Source organism: Onychomys torridus, chromosome 15 (genome assembly GCF_903995425.1).
Source record: "Onychomys torridus chromosome 15, mOncTor1.1, whole genome shotgun sequence".
Classification (NCBI taxonomy): Eukaryota; Metazoa; Chordata; class Mammalia; order Rodentia; family Cricetidae; genus Onychomys; species Onychomys torridus.
This window is the reverse complement of record NC_050457.1, coordinates 43,988,584-44,004,435: the sequence shown is the minus strand read 5'-3', so window position 1 is coordinate 44,004,435 and position 15,852 is coordinate 43,988,584. Positions and strand designations below refer to the sequence as shown.

General features: G+C 45.7%; 1 protein-coding gene across 1 annotated transcript in view; it reads right to left on the bottom strand.

Moving 5' to 3' along the window:
• The window catches only part of Oxct1 (3-oxoacid CoA-transferase 1), a 133,129-nt gene extending 118,561 nt beyond the window's left edge, over window positions 1-14,568 (bottom strand). Inside the window, exons 1-3 of the mRNA XM_036207073.1 lie at window positions 14,147-14,568; window positions 5,119-5,227; window positions 3,811-3,901 (exon numbers count right to left, since the gene is read on the bottom strand). Coding sequence (XP_036062966.1) covers window positions 3,811-3,901; window positions 5,119-5,227; window positions 14,147-14,224 — 278 coding nt within the window. The 5' untranslated portion in view covers window positions 14,225-14,568. The remainder of the gene's footprint in view (window positions 1-3,810; window positions 3,902-5,118; window positions 5,228-14,146) is intronic.
• Window positions 14,569-15,852: the final 1,284 nt, after the last annotated feature.

The following is a 15,852-nucleotide window of genomic DNA, read 5'->3' as shown; positions in this document are numbered from 1 at the left end:
GGTTATGAGCCTAGCCTTTAACAGCTGAGCCATCTCTCCCCCTTACCAGCCTTAGCACTCAGGAAAGCAGGCCATGCTCCTCACCTGGGCAGCACAGCAGAACTGACCCTATTGACAAGGGTACAGGTGAACTGGCCCGAGAATGTGAGTATGGGAAATTTGGCCCACCCCTCATCTGCTACATGGTGGTGTGAGCAGGGGAGAGATGTCCCCACACCCCTCACTGCCTGTGACTGGTTGGGGAGCTGACACTGAGGTCATGAGAACAGGAGAGCTGTCCCTGCCTCTCATCAACTGCATGACTCCAGCCTGTGGCTCCTGTGTCTCACCTGGGCAACACAGTAGAACTGGCCCTGAAGGTCCAGGTGTGGGAGTGCCGACTCTGAGGGCATGGAAGCAGAACTAGCCCCACTCCTTGCTCTTTGCTGCAAGGAGTGAACTGGGGGGTGACAGGGGAGGGTAATACTAGAGAGCTCACCCTGGTGAAGAGGACAGGGGACAGCTGGCGGAAGGTGCAACCCTGCAACTACTCAGCCCAGAACCAGGGTTATGTGTTGGCCCACCCCAACATCCTCCCTATCCGTGATCTGCTGGAGCATGTGAAGGGACCAGTCCTGCAGACCCGAAGCTGCAGGATCTTCATGATACAGGGCAACAACAGGACATCCAAGAGGAGGAGTCCCAGTGAGGGCCCAGCATCGATAGTGTAGCAGAAACCAGAGGCCTTGAACCAGACCAATGACTGTCTGCAATGAACACTTGCAAGACAAGAAGTATGGACAAAAGGACACACTGTGTGACCACTGTGTCACACTACAGCTTCCATGAGATTTTTTTTTCCTTTTTTTTTTTTTTTTGTCAAATTTTATTTTATTTGGGGAGGGGTTGCAAGGGCAGAGGGCAGCTACTAAGGGACAGGGAAGTGAATGGGCTCAAGATGGGAAAGACACAAAGAATAAATAAGAAAGTTAAAAAAAAAAAAACTTAATCAAAAAGGAGCCAACAGCAACAACAAAAAACTCTTGAATATTTTCTAAAATCTCACTAATCGACAATAATTATTTTAAAAAACCTAAGTATTGGGGAAACTTTATTTCCTTTGCTTTCATTTAGGAACATGTTTTAATCTCAATCATACAATTTATAATTACTCTGGTAATAGCAAAAGTACAAAAATAAAAGAAAATGCTGTATTTGGATGTAAGGTTCAGTCACCCCACGGTACAAAGAAAACCTTTCATGAACTAAGCACATGAATGTAAGTACACATCTCAGGACATCATTAGCCCTTTCCAAACAAAATAACCAAACCCTACAGAATGCTCACAGTCAAGACAACGGGGCCAGTATCTGCTCAGTAAGGTCACCAGAGCTGTGGCTGTAGAAGTATAAAAGGAAAAGGACATAGCACACAGTCCACTTGCATTTACCTCCAGGTCTGAAGACACTGGCACACAACTAGAATTTTTATTTCAAGTGAGGGACTACTTACTTCACCCTTAAAATTATCCTGTACCTGATTGGTATGATGTACAAGAAATCAGAAGTACACATGCTTAAGTATCATCTAATAGTATTGAACCTTCCACATATAAGCAGGAAGTTATTTATATCCCATTCATTTACATCTACAACCCAAAATAATTCTGTCAGGAAGAAAGTAGCATGCATATCACAATGCATCCATTTTTCTATTAGCTCTGTAGTTAAATGGTTGGCATACAGTTCATTGTGAAACTTTTGGTTTGCACCAGTTTATAACTTAAAGTTCATCAAAAATCAATGAATTCTCAGCTTTTTCAATCTTTTAATCAACAATATCAAATATTCAGAAGTGTGGTCCTAAAACAGTATTTATCTCATCAAGGCTAACAGTTAATACCTCATACAAAAGTGTTATGTAGCAATTTTCTCTGAACTGAAATACTCCATGCTGGAAGGAAGCTCATTATAAAATGCAGGAAGTTTTAAAGAGAGACTGTTAAGACTCAGGAAACAAACAAACAAACAAACAAGACAAAAACTCACAAGTCTCTGGGAGTTCCTGAAACTTACCAGATTCACAAGGCCCCTCCCACCCTAAGGTTACATAAGTAGTAAGGACTATTGAGAAGTCTCTCCAACCAGTCAGGCTCCAGGGCTTCAATTTTCATGCTGGCACGGGCTTTTGTTGATACAGCTGCCTTTGAATGGTCTCTCTATGCTCTGGTAAGTAACCCCTTCCCATATTCCTGGAGATAACTCCAATAAATTCACTGGTTCATGATATCAGTGGTATCAATACTTTGGTCTACCTTCAGTTCCCTATCCAACGTGAAGAGGCATTTTTTCACGCCTCCCCAAGAAAAGTATCACACAACACAAGGTAAGTGTTCTGAGAGACATCAACAGATCCTTACATAAAATGTGCTCTTGCCATCACTCACTTTCAAGATAATCTGCACTGTTTATTCCCAAAACCTTTATAATAATAAGCCAGCCTGCTAATTCAAAACATCTTATGATTGCTAAAGTCTTTCATCCATTTGTGGAAAGGGTGCCAATGACTTACTATTTTGCATACAAACAGCTTTTCCTGACATCACTAAATGTACCAACATGTGCATGCCTTTTTAAAAGCATAGATTATTATGACCATTTTGATTGACAATCCTACAGCTAAGTTGACAACATGTCCTTCACATCCCATCAAGACCAGCAACATTTTTTACAATCAACTTATTTCTTTATATATCATCTAGAGTCATGATATAACCAAAAGAAAGAACTTGAAACAGATTTCAAATTGATGTCTGCCTTGCTTGATACATAATGGCCTATAATAACAAAGAGCATGAGGGACCACCTTTAAATTTTTTTTTTATTCTGACTTTTTTACATTTATTTTATATATATTTTACATTTTTTAAATGAAAGTATATTAGATGAAGATATAAGCCATTAGTTTACATATTTATTTAAGGTAAAGCAAAGCTTATTTACTTATGATTATGAAACATAGCATCAAAGTGTAACTTCGTTGGGCCTGATAGCACAAGCCTGCAACTCCACCTACTTGAGAGGTTGAGTCAGGAAACTCATTAATTCAAGAGCTCCCTCGGCTACAGAGAAAGCCCAGGGATAGGCTGGGCGATTTAGTAAGATCTTGTACCAAAATCAAAAGGGGAAAAAAGGAGTTGGAGATGTAGCCCAGAGTTAGACCACCTGCCTAGCATGCCCAGAGTTCTAAGTTCAATCACACTGCTACAAGTTAAGAAACAAAAACATTAACTTCCATTCTTGGCCTTACTATCCACTTTTCTGTTCTGTGAGAGGAGTCTCACTGCTTGGCAACAGATCACGCTAGTACTGAATTTATTATCCTCTCCAGTCTACTTAGTGATGGGATTACAATTACGTACCACCATATCTAGCTGGCCGCTATCTTTTGATGACTGGATTTATATTACCCTTATAAGTGGAGGCAAATTTAGTTTCATTGATAGACTTTGTTATATGAATGCACTATTTACATTATTTCTACCACCACCCCCATTCAGTTCCTCCCTTCCCCTCCCCTTACTCCCTCCTGGATTTATGACTGTTTCTTCTGTAACTGTTACAGAGACAGAGAGAGACAGACAGAGAGACAGACAGAGAGAGAAATCCAGAGTTCATTTGGTGTTTCTTGGGTATACATGTGTTTAGGGCTGACCATTTGACATTGAATAATATATCAGGCGTCTCATCCCTGATTGCCGATAAACTTCTCAGGTAACATTTTAAAAGCTGGCATTTCTTTCTAGTGATTGGTTTCAGAAATCTACTCACCCTGCATTGTTGCTGACTGCAGTTAGATCTTTCACTCCAGTCTTTAATAAAGCTCCTATAAGATTTTCTGGAATTCCACACAGCCCAAAACCTACAAAACCCAAAAGGGAAACAATCTGTGCAGAGGTAATGTTCTTTCAAGAAACATATGTGATTATTCTCAATAGAACAGAAAAGGCACAAAGCATTTTGTTAAACGTAATAAGCAAAATACACAACTATACCTTATCTACTCAATACACAGCCATCAGTCAGATTACTGTATCTCTGTGTTTCAAACCATTATATATCACCAGACACCACTGTCAAGGCTTTGAGTAAGTTGAGGCCAAATGTAATTGCTTAGATCTGACATGTGTACTATTGCCCCTCTTCATAATACACACCATATCCAGCTGTTTATTTTGATATACATTTGTATACATCTAGGTAGTATGTTTTACAGAACTAGAACCCTAAGCTAGTAACTTTCATTCCTTACGTCTTTAAAATTCTTCCAAGAGTGTAGGATTTAAGATGGACACTCAGTAACTCCCCAATTTGAATGAATGAATGAAGAACAGCCCCCTAATAAGTCTTGATTCCATATATAAGAATCAGGAAGTTAAGCGTAATTAAATCTGAGGCAGAGATTAAAAAAGACATCCCAAAGAAGTAGCAGAAACAGAATGTGGGGACTTAACAACAGAAAGACCCTGTGCTCTTCAGCTCAACAAATAAGGAGCAATAAGGACTGGTTAGAGCGGCAGTTCTCAGCCTTCCTAATGCTGAGACCCTTTAACACAATGCCTCATGTTGTGCTGACCCCCAAGCATGAAGTTACTTCATTGCTCCTTCATAACTGTAATTTTGCTACTGCTATGAACCATAATGTCGTTATCTGTGTTTTCCAGAATGAAAGGGTCATTCAACCCCACAAAGGGGTCACAACCCACAGGTTGAAAGCCACTGAGCTAGGGTATCTCCCAAGATGAGGCACGTGTTTCAAGTTCACCAGCATTCCCAAGGATTTGGGGATCCATGACAGCTCCTGATAAGACACTAGCACATTAAACCTCTGGCTTTTCAATTATATTTCTTCAATTCAGAAGAAAGCAGAAAGGAAAAGTACAGTAGTAAAGTGCTAATCTTCCAGGGAGAGACTGTCACAGAGTTGCGGGTGGCATGGCGTGTTGTAAGTAAGACAGTAAATGAGAAAGAGCTAAATGATAGGATGATTGGCATTTAGAATCTACATAGCTTTGTCAGATGATTTTCCTAGAAACCTAAGAACATCACCATCGAAAGGAAAACAGTTCCTTTACTTACCACCAACCAGCAAGGTTGCGCCATTAGGGATATCTTTTACAGCTTCCACTGGATCTGTGTAAAATTTGGTGTGGTGACGAGTACTGACAGAAAAGTAGCGGACACACCCCTGGAACATTAAAAACATTTCCAGTGAACAAGCATTTGCAGCTTCACTTTACACAAATAGCAAATGATTCCATATATACGTAGATATGTTTGTGCATATACATAATGGTAAGTTCGTTGTTCCTTTTAACATTTGGTTTTTGTTGTTGTTGTTTTGGTTTGGTTTGGTTTTGGGTTTTTTTTTTGGGGGGGGGGGTTCAAGACAGGGTTTCTCTGTGTAGCTTTGCGCCTTTCCTGGAACTCGCTTTGTAGACCAGGCTGGCCTCGAACTCACAGAGATCTGCCTAGTTCTGCCTCCCGAGTGCTGGGATTAAACGCGTGTGCCACCACAGCCCGGCAACATTTGGTATTTTTAATTGACAAAAACAGTGTGTTTACAGTATATAACATCACATTCTGAAACATATATGCATTGCAAAATGCCTAACTGGAGTTAACATAGAGTCACATTGCACATCACTTTTTTTATGGTAAGAACAATTCACAACTACTCAGAGTTTTCAAGTATAGTTACTGCTCAAGTATAGTTTCAATATAGACATCTATTCCTAAGTTTATTTCTCCTGTCTAGCTGAAATGTTGTGTCCTTGGCCCAATATCTTCCCAACTCCTTCAACTTCTCACATCTATAATGTCATTTGACTCTGTCTCTCTGGTACAATGGTTTATCTTTGCCAGGGTGGACATGCTCTACCCAGAATGGACAGGTTCTCACCAGGGTCCCTTGTGATTTACATCTTCTATTACAGGGAAGGGAGCTGTGTCACTTGCAACCACCACCCAAAAGAATGAAAGTAGATCACTCACATCATATACTGGGATGCAAATTTACGACATTAGTGTCATGAGTCTCACCCATTTCTCGTAGTAACCTAGCTTTCCAGTCAGTGGACAAGCACAGAGAACCTACCTGCGCCAAGTTCTATGCCATTTATCGAATCCCTATTACGGTCTGCCTACCGCTCTCTGGGGAATTACGTTCAGTTCCAAGTGCTAGGAGAACTCTAGAGACATGTGAGGAGCAGCACACGGGAGGAGGACTCACTTCCCTGTGCCACTACCACAGAAGCTGAAGGCAAAGCAGCAGACTATGACCACTAGAGGAAGGTCTTGATGGAAGAACTACCAGGGCACACTCCATCTGGAGACCGGTCTGTCACCTCCACAGTCCACATCAGAACTGGGTCCCCGGGTCAACGGCGTTGAGAAGCAGTAGAACTTTCATGAGGTGTGGGAGCCTGCACAAAGGTATGAAGGCTACAGGGCTCGTTCTCGTAGGAGCGAGCAAGTACCTGCTCTGGCTGCACTCACTGAATTGCTGACTGCCAAAGCCAGGCTTTTCCTAAAGTGAGGCTGCCTGTCCCTCACACCCGCTGGTCCCTCGGCTCCTCTGCTGTGTCATAGAGCAATGCGATGCTCTCACCAGATGCAGTCACCAAATCGTGGGCTTTTTTGGGTCTCCATCTGACTATGGGTCTCCATCTGACTACGAGCTACATAAACAAACCTCTTTTATAACTACCCAGTGTTCGTTGTAGCAAGTGAGATGGGCCTAAATGAGTCATCCAGCGAGCATTCATCAATCCAGTTGTAAGTTATTGCCCTGTCTATTCCCTCCACAATGTGGGCAGGCGAAAAGGAGGAAAACGATTTTATGGTAACTAATGACCCATATTAACAATCCTTCACTTTACTTCCATTATATATTTAACCTGAAGAAAGAGGAAGTGGAAGGAATAACAGCTGGACGCTGATATACTGCCATTTTAACAAGCCCTGCTATCAAGCCACACCCGGGCGACTACCCAACAGAACATCAGACAGCCACAACCTGAGGTGGTCAAGAACTATATCACTCTTTCCTTCCTCTGAAAACTGTTTTGTTTTTTGTTTTTTTAAGTACCTGTCAATGAGCACAAGGGGAGACACTGAGGGAGTCAAGTGAGTGATGAAAAGGTCGAGGTTACTCACATGATCACAGGACTTTTGTCCTCTTTAAGTTTCTATTTTGGTCAAGGTCAGGTCAGGAGTTTGCACACCGCCCAAAGTCTGGGACGGAAGTAGAGGGAGGGGCAGGGACTCTGAAAGGGCTTAACCAAAAAGAAGCTCCTTCTCTTCCTGTCCTCCACTAGTAAGGATTCATTTGCTTCTTTTTTTAAACACACACACACACACACACACACACACACACACACACACAATCAAGTGACAAGAAGAGTTAGTGTTTTGGTCTCAGAAATAAACAAATATAATAGATTGAATACAGACATGCTGGTCCTGTAATTCCAGCCAGCACCAGGGAGGCTGAGACAGAATGATTGCTAGCCTGAGCTACAGAGAAAGTTCCAGGTTAGCCTGGGAAACAGCATGAGATTCAGTCTCAAAACAACAAGACCAGAGGGCTGGAGAGATGGCTTAATGGGTAAGGGCATCTACTGCTCTTGCCAAGAACCAATGTGGGGCAGCTCACAATTGCCTGGAACTCCAGCTGCAGAGGATCTGATGCTTCTAGCCTATGTGGGCACAAACGCCACACACTCACACACACACACAAACACACACACACACACACCCCACATAAATCTTCATAGATTTATGAAGCTTCTCAGACTGAATAAGCAGGACATAAAAGTATGCCACCGTAAACTTCTGGACACAATACGCTCAAAACTGTAATGAAGAAAAGAGTGACTGGTCTCGGGTTTGGGCCTCCTGTCACACAGTCCTTCCATCACAGTGTGCTCTTGCATGTTTTCTGAAAGTCCTCTATTGTTCTATCTGTCATTTACACACAACAAACCTTTATGAGAGTCCTGCTTTGTAATGTGTAACTCTGCTGTCATTACCTCTGCCTTGGAATAAAGAGTCCAGGCCTCAGCAGGATACATACAGAAGAAAAGGAAAGAATACATCTACACCCAGACAGTCTGAAAGTTGAGGTCACCTTGAACTGCTTCTCTGTGGAATTCCACAGAGAGTATGCTGGAAGCAGAATCAGTTCCCCCATGGACCCAGAGAGCCTTCGAAGGTTCAGAAGCAGCCCAGAGCCACACACTTAGCAAGAATCCCACCCCTTTGGAGTTGCTGATAATTAGCATCGTCCTAGCACTAATTAGCAGTCAGCACTAATTACCCTGCAGCTTGTCCCACTTTGAACTCCCCCCCCCTTCTTGAAAATAAAAAAGAAAGGGAAAAGAAAGGAAAAGAAACCCCTCAGAAATATTTCAGAAAAGGTGGAAATTGTGCTGGAGATGTAGTTCAGTAGCAGAATGACTGCCTCGTAGGCAAAGGGCCCTCGGTTCAAACCGACGTGGGAGGTTGTTATAAATGTACCCATACAACCAAAATTCAAAACCAGCAAGGTAGGCTGGAAAGAAGGCTTGCAGAGTAGCAAGCTCAGTTCCCAGCACCCACATCAGGCCATCAGGTGGCACTCACAACTGTCTGCAACTGCAGTTTTGAGGATCCAAGGCCTGCAAATGTAGTTCCACAGGGATGCAGTGACGTCAAGCCTCAGCAGGCACACATGCATGCGAGTGGTGCATATACACTCATGAGGTCATACACACACAGACAGAAATAATAACAGTACAGTGACATATTCCCAGGGAATGTAATATGAGCTTAAGATAATGAAGAACTGCATAGCCCTTGATTTATTTCATTATTCAAACATGTTAATATTTGTTAATGTATGCTTTATTGGCAATTGATATTTATTATGTACTATGTACTGAGAAACAAACTTTTAATGAAACATTTTTCAGTATCCGAAAATTAGCCACCTACTTTGGGAGATAATGATGTAACAACACACCTTATACTCCTAGGGTCCAAAGTACCCTCATGTCAAATCCCAGCTCAGCCAGGACTGAACGGATGTGCCAGTATTTAACCACTGACTATGTCTTTGTAGAGAGGTGCTATTTTGGTCAAAGCCCGGTGAGGAGCTTGCACAATGCCGAAAGATGACCGTTGTGGACTGTCTCCCAAAGATAGTTAGAAAAGAAGCCCTATGCCAGACGACAGAGAAATTCCTAGGGGATGTCACCCTCCTTTGTTTACCATTCCCAGCTAAGACAGTCAAAGCTGCCATTTATTGGAGTCTAATTTGTAACCTCACCTCTCCCTGCCTGCCCTCCCCCACCATCCATGATTTCAGACAGAAAATTTGTAACATGACCCTCACCACTGCAGATTCATCCATCTGATACTTCATTACGATTTCCAAAGCCTAGGTCTTAGCTTTAGGATTACTTCTTCCCTCCTTCATTTGTCCAGTCCTGTCGTTGTTCTTTCTTCTTGACAAGATCTCACTATGTGGGGTCTGGCTAGTCTCAAAGTCCTGGCCTTGAGCAATCCTCCTGCCTCAATTCCAAGCAGCGGGGACTACAAACACACACACCACTATCCAGCCATATGGGCATGCCATTTGCCATCCAGTTTGCCTGTCTGCAAAATCCGAGGTCGTTGACGAGCCAGGAATTGAGTGCAGACGGTGTGGGCAATGAGGAAGCCCGATGCCCGTGGCTAACTGTCCACAGAGGGTCTTCAAAACCCAAAGCCCAGGAAGCACCTTAGGGGCCGCTCAGGAAGCTTTGCCTTTGCTCGCTTAACCAGCTTCTCCCCTGCTCCTCTACTCACACTGTGTCTCTGCGAGTCAAGATAACCCCATGTCACTGGCAGTAATTCCTAAGATGAGGCAACTGGGGGAAAGTGTATCTCTGCTAACATCTACCTCTTTTCCTCAGACAGGCAAGTTTAAAGACACTCTATTTTAAACTACTCCCAATTAGCCTTCTCCTTCCAAACTATTCTATACATTAAATGGTGTTTTGAAAAAACAAACTTGTTGGTGGAGGGTTTGCTCAGCGAGAACAAAGCCCCCGTGGGCCCCGGCAAGCCAGCAGCAATCCCAGTACCAGAAACAAAAGGATCAGAAATTGAAGGTCAGCCTTGGCTACATAGCATGTTTGAAGCTAGCCTGGGCTTCATGAGATCATTCCTGGAAAAAAAAAGTTCATGTACCAGCTGCTGCCAAATGGATAAATACATAAATAACTTTCACATTTGCACAGAGTACCTAAAAGAATGTGGGGCGCTTACTCTGGGGATAGCTTTTTGTCACAACATATCATTGTCTACTCTCCTACCTTCAGCAGAACCCCATTTTATTGCCGGTACTCATTTCTGATATCAAAACGGAGTGAGGAGAGTTGAAGAGATGTCTCAGAGGTTAAGAGCACTGGCTCCTCTTCCAGAGGTCCTGAGTTCAATTCCCAGCAACCACAGGGTGACTCACAGCCATCTATAATGAAATCTGGCGCTCTCTTCTGGCCTGCAGGCATACAGGCAGGCAGAACACCGTACACAAAATAAATCATTCTTTTAAAAAAAAATGGAATGAGGTTACATAATGATTAAGTACTTTAATGAAAGAAACAAAGTTCTCAAGAGTGGAAACTATTTTTCTGTTTAATGCTTCTCCCTTTGGCATCATCTCCATTTTGACCTTCAAGCTCTTCGACTTGACCTCTGAAGTCTTACTCCATGGTGGAACCTGAACTTCATCTCAGGACTCCTTCCTGAGATTCACCGCCACTGTCAGCTCTTTCCCTTCCAACTCTTTCCGCCGCCATTCAACACTCGAGAACTCGGGGGGAAATGTACTTTGGGGTGAAAATACACCAAACACATGTTTAAAATACATTCGGGATTTTGACTATGTTTTTTGTTTTTTTGGTTTTTTGTTTTTGTGTGTGTGTGTGTGTGCGCGCGCGTGCGCGCGCGTGTGTTTGTGCCTGGGTCGGGAAGGGATGTGCCACAGTGCACCTGTGGAAGTTAGAGAACAACTTGCCGCTGTCGGTTCTCTCTTTCTACCACGGAAGGCATACAGCTCAAACCTGGGTCACCAGACTTGGTGAAGGGCCATTATCCCCTGCTGTGGGGTGACGTCCTTCTGCACGCTGTGAGTATGCGTCACTCTGATTGGTTGATAAGTAAAGTTGCAAACGGCCTATGGCAAGGCAGCCTATTTCCCAGGCAGGCGGGAAATCCAAGCAGACAGGCAGAGAGAAGAAAGGAGAGGAGAGGGAGAGGCCAGCTGCAGCCAAAGGAGAAGCAAGATGCCAGCAGACCGGCAATGCCACGGCCACGTGGCAAAACACAGGTTAATAGAAATGGGGCTAATTTAAGAAGAGCTAGCTAGCAAGAAGCCTGCCCTAGGCCATACAGTTTATAAATAATATTAAGCCTCTGAATGATAATTTTATAAGTGGCTGTGGGGCTGTAGGGCCTGGCGAGACCGGACAAACCTTCAGGCTATAATCCATGATCCATCTCATTGGCCCAAAACACATTTAAATATATATATATATATATGTGTGTGTGTGTGTGTGTGTGTGTGTGTGTGTGTGTATTACCTTAATGATAGAGAACTACACACCCAAGTGATAATGTTGTCACCTCGCTACTGTTACTAAAGAAATCATGACATAGAAAGGCTGATTTTGCCTGCCTTAGTATCAAAGTTTGGGAAACAGAATTGGGGAACAGAAGTCATGGAAAGAGACCTAGTTAGGAGGAAAAGGTAGCAATACTCGGGTGAATAGGCGCATACAAGTTTGCCAGGAAGTATGGCACCTCTGCCAAGAGGAGTCAATCCACGTTCATTGTGAATGAGTCCACTTAAGGCCCACCAAATTAGAAACCTTGGAGGTGGCACAGCCATCGGATTTAAAAGCCTCCAGCTAAACCTGAGTCATGCTAAAGTTTCAGACAATGAACTTGCTCACCATGGAAACAAACCAAGAAACTATTTTTTGGTTTTCTGTTTTTGTTTTTGTTCTTTTTTTTTTTTTTTTTAAGCCAGGCCTGGTAAATTAGCCCACACCTGTACTTCAACACTCTGCAAGCTGAAGCAAAAGGATCATGGGTGCCCGGCCTTCTTGGCCCTCGAAGCAAGATGATGCAAAACAAAAACATAAAAGCATTTTTAATAACTATCTCAGTTTACCTGTTGGCTATATTTAGCTGGAAAATGTTCAAGGTTACTTAAGCTGCACGCTCCTAGCAAAGTCCTCTCGTGCACAGGGTAAATGAGCATTCTTTTTGACTCGGCTTGCCATGTTGAAGGAGAAAAAGAACTGACCTACAACAGGGTCCCAAAGTTCAACAAGTACACAAGTGTTACAACCCAAGAGAGTGCTAAGCAAGCAGTATCAAGACCCATCAATGCGTGAGCCCGGAGAACACTGCAGACAGCAGGAGTTAGGCCTTCTCTTCTCATACCTGAGAAGCCTAACTTTGCACTCTGCCACAAACTTTTAGTAAGAGACAGAAAACCCATAGCTGTAGCTCATCCACCTGGAGGTTTGCTGGCTTGGAAAATGGTTTTAATGATTATATTGAAAGTGGGGTACACTAGGGGTGAATGCATTATACTCAGACAAACATGCACGACCAAAAAAGAATGTTTCGACCTTGGCCCAAGGACATCCCTGTGTCCTGGTTTTGGCATCTGCTCCATCACTTGCTGCAGGCTGACTGATGGTCAAGTTCTCTTTTAATCATGTTTTGTGTAATTACCAAAATGAGGAATTTAGCAATGCAATAATTCAGGTCTGAGGCATTCCCTAGGACATGCGGGAGTAGCTTGATGACTTCTCCAGCAAGGAAATGAGCAGCAGAGAAAGAAAGCAGTTCAGAGTACACATGGTGAGCACATGCCCTGTGCGATGCATTCTTAAACTCAGAACTGCAATCTGGAAACATCACCAAAGAAAACACTTCATTGTCCTGTTCAAAGAAGAGGTTCCTGAGCAAACTGAACCCACCACTGTGAAGTCACCCTCCTGGAGCTGAATTCTTGTCCAGCACTTAGTTCCTTGGACCCACACTGAAATCCAACCCGAATGTGTGCTTACAGGCAAGCCAGTGTGCAAGCAAAAACACCCACGACCCGCTGATCCGCTAGGAGGGCGTCTCTGGATACCAATTTAGTGGAGCTGTGGGAGTGTAGTGGGTCTAGGTATATTTTTAAAGGTCTGAAAATTGCATGTCTCTAATCCGGAAATGGATGGGGGTGGGGGTGGGGGCTGGGGGGGGGAGGGAGCCCCAAGTTAGGGACAGCGGCGTTTGCAGACTGCGGGCAGGGAGGCGTTGCAGCCTGCAGCGGAGCACCGGCAGTCCTCCATCCGCTTCCAACAGCTTGGCAGGCTAGACGCCCCGTGACGAGTGCTCCAGTCCGGGTTCCCCTTTCCACCGCCATATAGGGAAGGGGAGGATGGAGCGGCCGTCCGCCCCCGACGCACCCAGCATCCGCCCACTTGGCGGTGAACTTGAGCCAGCAGCGGTTAACCCGGCGGCGGGGGGTTCTGGGCCTCCGCCGGGGAGGACGCCAACGCCAGAGGCTCCCTCAGGTGGGGCGCAAGCCTCGATGCGCCGCCTTCCCGGCTCTGCTCCTTCAACCCGCCCCTCTCTAGGGCGGCGGCCACGGGGACCCTTTCCCAAGGGCGTAGGCGGGCAGGCGGGTGGGGGACGCGAGCCCCGGGGTCGCGGGCACCCTCCCCCCGCCCCCAAAGTCGCTGCTGCGCTGTGCCCAGAGCCCCGACCGCTTCTCAGCGCTGCACGCACAGCTTAGCTTGTCTTCATCTCGCCCCAGCAGGGAAGCGGATGGAGAAGCAAAGACAGACAAGACAGACGGCCCGTGGCGCGGGCGAGCCTGAAACCCGACCGTCTCCGAGCCCCCGGGCACGGCGCTGCCGATGCCAGGTCCCCGGCTGGAGAGAGATGCGGGTGCGGATGGGCAGGGCAGAGGACGCGCGCGCCGCTCGCGGCTCGTCCGCGCTTTTTTTCTTTTTCTTTTTTTTTTTTTTTTTTTTTTCCCGCGCGTGGCCTTCCTCTTCCCCCTTCGATTTACCTTGTGCCAGGCGCCCCGCGAGCTGCGGGCCGGGGTGCAGAGGCGAAGCCCCGAGGACAGGAGTTTGAGAGCCGCCATCTTCGAACCCGGGTGCGGGAGGTGGTGGTGGTGGAGGAGCGGAGCGAGCGCGCGGGAGTGTGTGCAAGCGCTGGTTGCCCGGGGGCCGCGGCGGCGTCACGGGCTGAGCAGAGAAGGGAAGGCGAGCCGGCGGGGGGCGGGCTGGAGGCTCGACCGCGCGTCCGTGACGTCCTAGGGGACCTCAGGGCGGTGCCGCCCCTTGCAGGCGGCTGGCTTGTCAAGAAGCGAGACAGGGAGGGGCCCACGGCTCCGAGTGGAAGCGAGTCCCGCGGAAGGTCCCCGGGCCGGATGTGCTGGGGTTATCTGCGGGCGCACCCGCAGCCACCGTCGCGCCACCTTAGGCTGGAGGAGGCGCTAGCGTGTGCCTGCCCCCAGCGCAAGGCTTGCCGTGGACCAGGCTTAAAAAGTGGGCTGGAGGGTCCTCTTGCTGAACTTCTTGGTTACTTTTCCAAGTCAGCCTCTGGAATGTGTACAGGCACCAAGGGTCACTGTTAAGGATCTTCTCCCGGGTCTAGACCGCTCATATTTCCAACATTTATCAACCATCATCACCACCACCACCACCACCATACACACACACACACACACACACACACACACACACACACACACACACTCTGAAAGTCTGGCTTTGGCCTTAATTTCCTCAGAAAACCAACTGTGTGCTGACTGACCCTCAGGAGATGTGTCCTGCTTAACCGACAGAGGGACAAAATTAGAACTGGGCCCTTGTTCCCCATCATCCTGGTTGATGTTCCAGGATTTTCCTGGCACCGGAGTCCCAACAATTCCAGAGATTACGCAGCAGGTACAAACAGAAGTGTCTGTCTTGTCCTTAGCCAAGTTGTGTAACCTGCCTCACCTTGTAGTGTCCTGCCTGTCTTTAGTGTTGTACGAGAAAAGCTAGGCAAGGCTTCTGGGACACAGTGAACACGCAAATGTCAGGCACTGAGTTTACTTCAGTTTCGGTGTTGGATTAACTCCTTTTGGAGTTTTGTTTGATTGCTGTTTTTTGTTTTGTCTTGTTTGAGAAAGCATCTCTCTGTATCGCCCTCACTGAAACTCACGGACGTGTGTCTTAGGCTGACCTCCACCTCTGCATCTTCTGCTGCTGCAGCTTATCCAAGTGCGTGTGTGTGCGATCGAATCGTGCCTGGCTCAAGCCTTATCTTTTGACTGGCACCCAGAGGACCTGAACAAATTCGATTTCTTCAGGACCTTCTATGCACATGGCAGGGTGAAAAATAAAACACCTGGAAACCCAGGAACACTTTTTATTGGATTAAAGGCTGCCCACGTCCTGAGGGACTGATTTAATTTTGAGATGATGTAAAACCCATGAGAAAATTAAATGACACTTTAACTTTCTTAGAAAGGACACTAAAGCAGTGAAGAGTGAATAATCCGGTTTAATTAAAATCTACCTATTTTACGTAGTGAGATGGTAAGGGCACTTGCCTCCAGGCATGGTGACCTCAGTTTGACACCCAGGACCCACATGGTGCCAGGGGAGAACCAACTCCTACGAGGACCTCACGTGTGTTGTGGCATGTCCGTGCGCACATGCATTTGCGTATGCACAAAATAAATGGATAAATGCTTCTTAAGTCTATCTATAAAAGCAACTA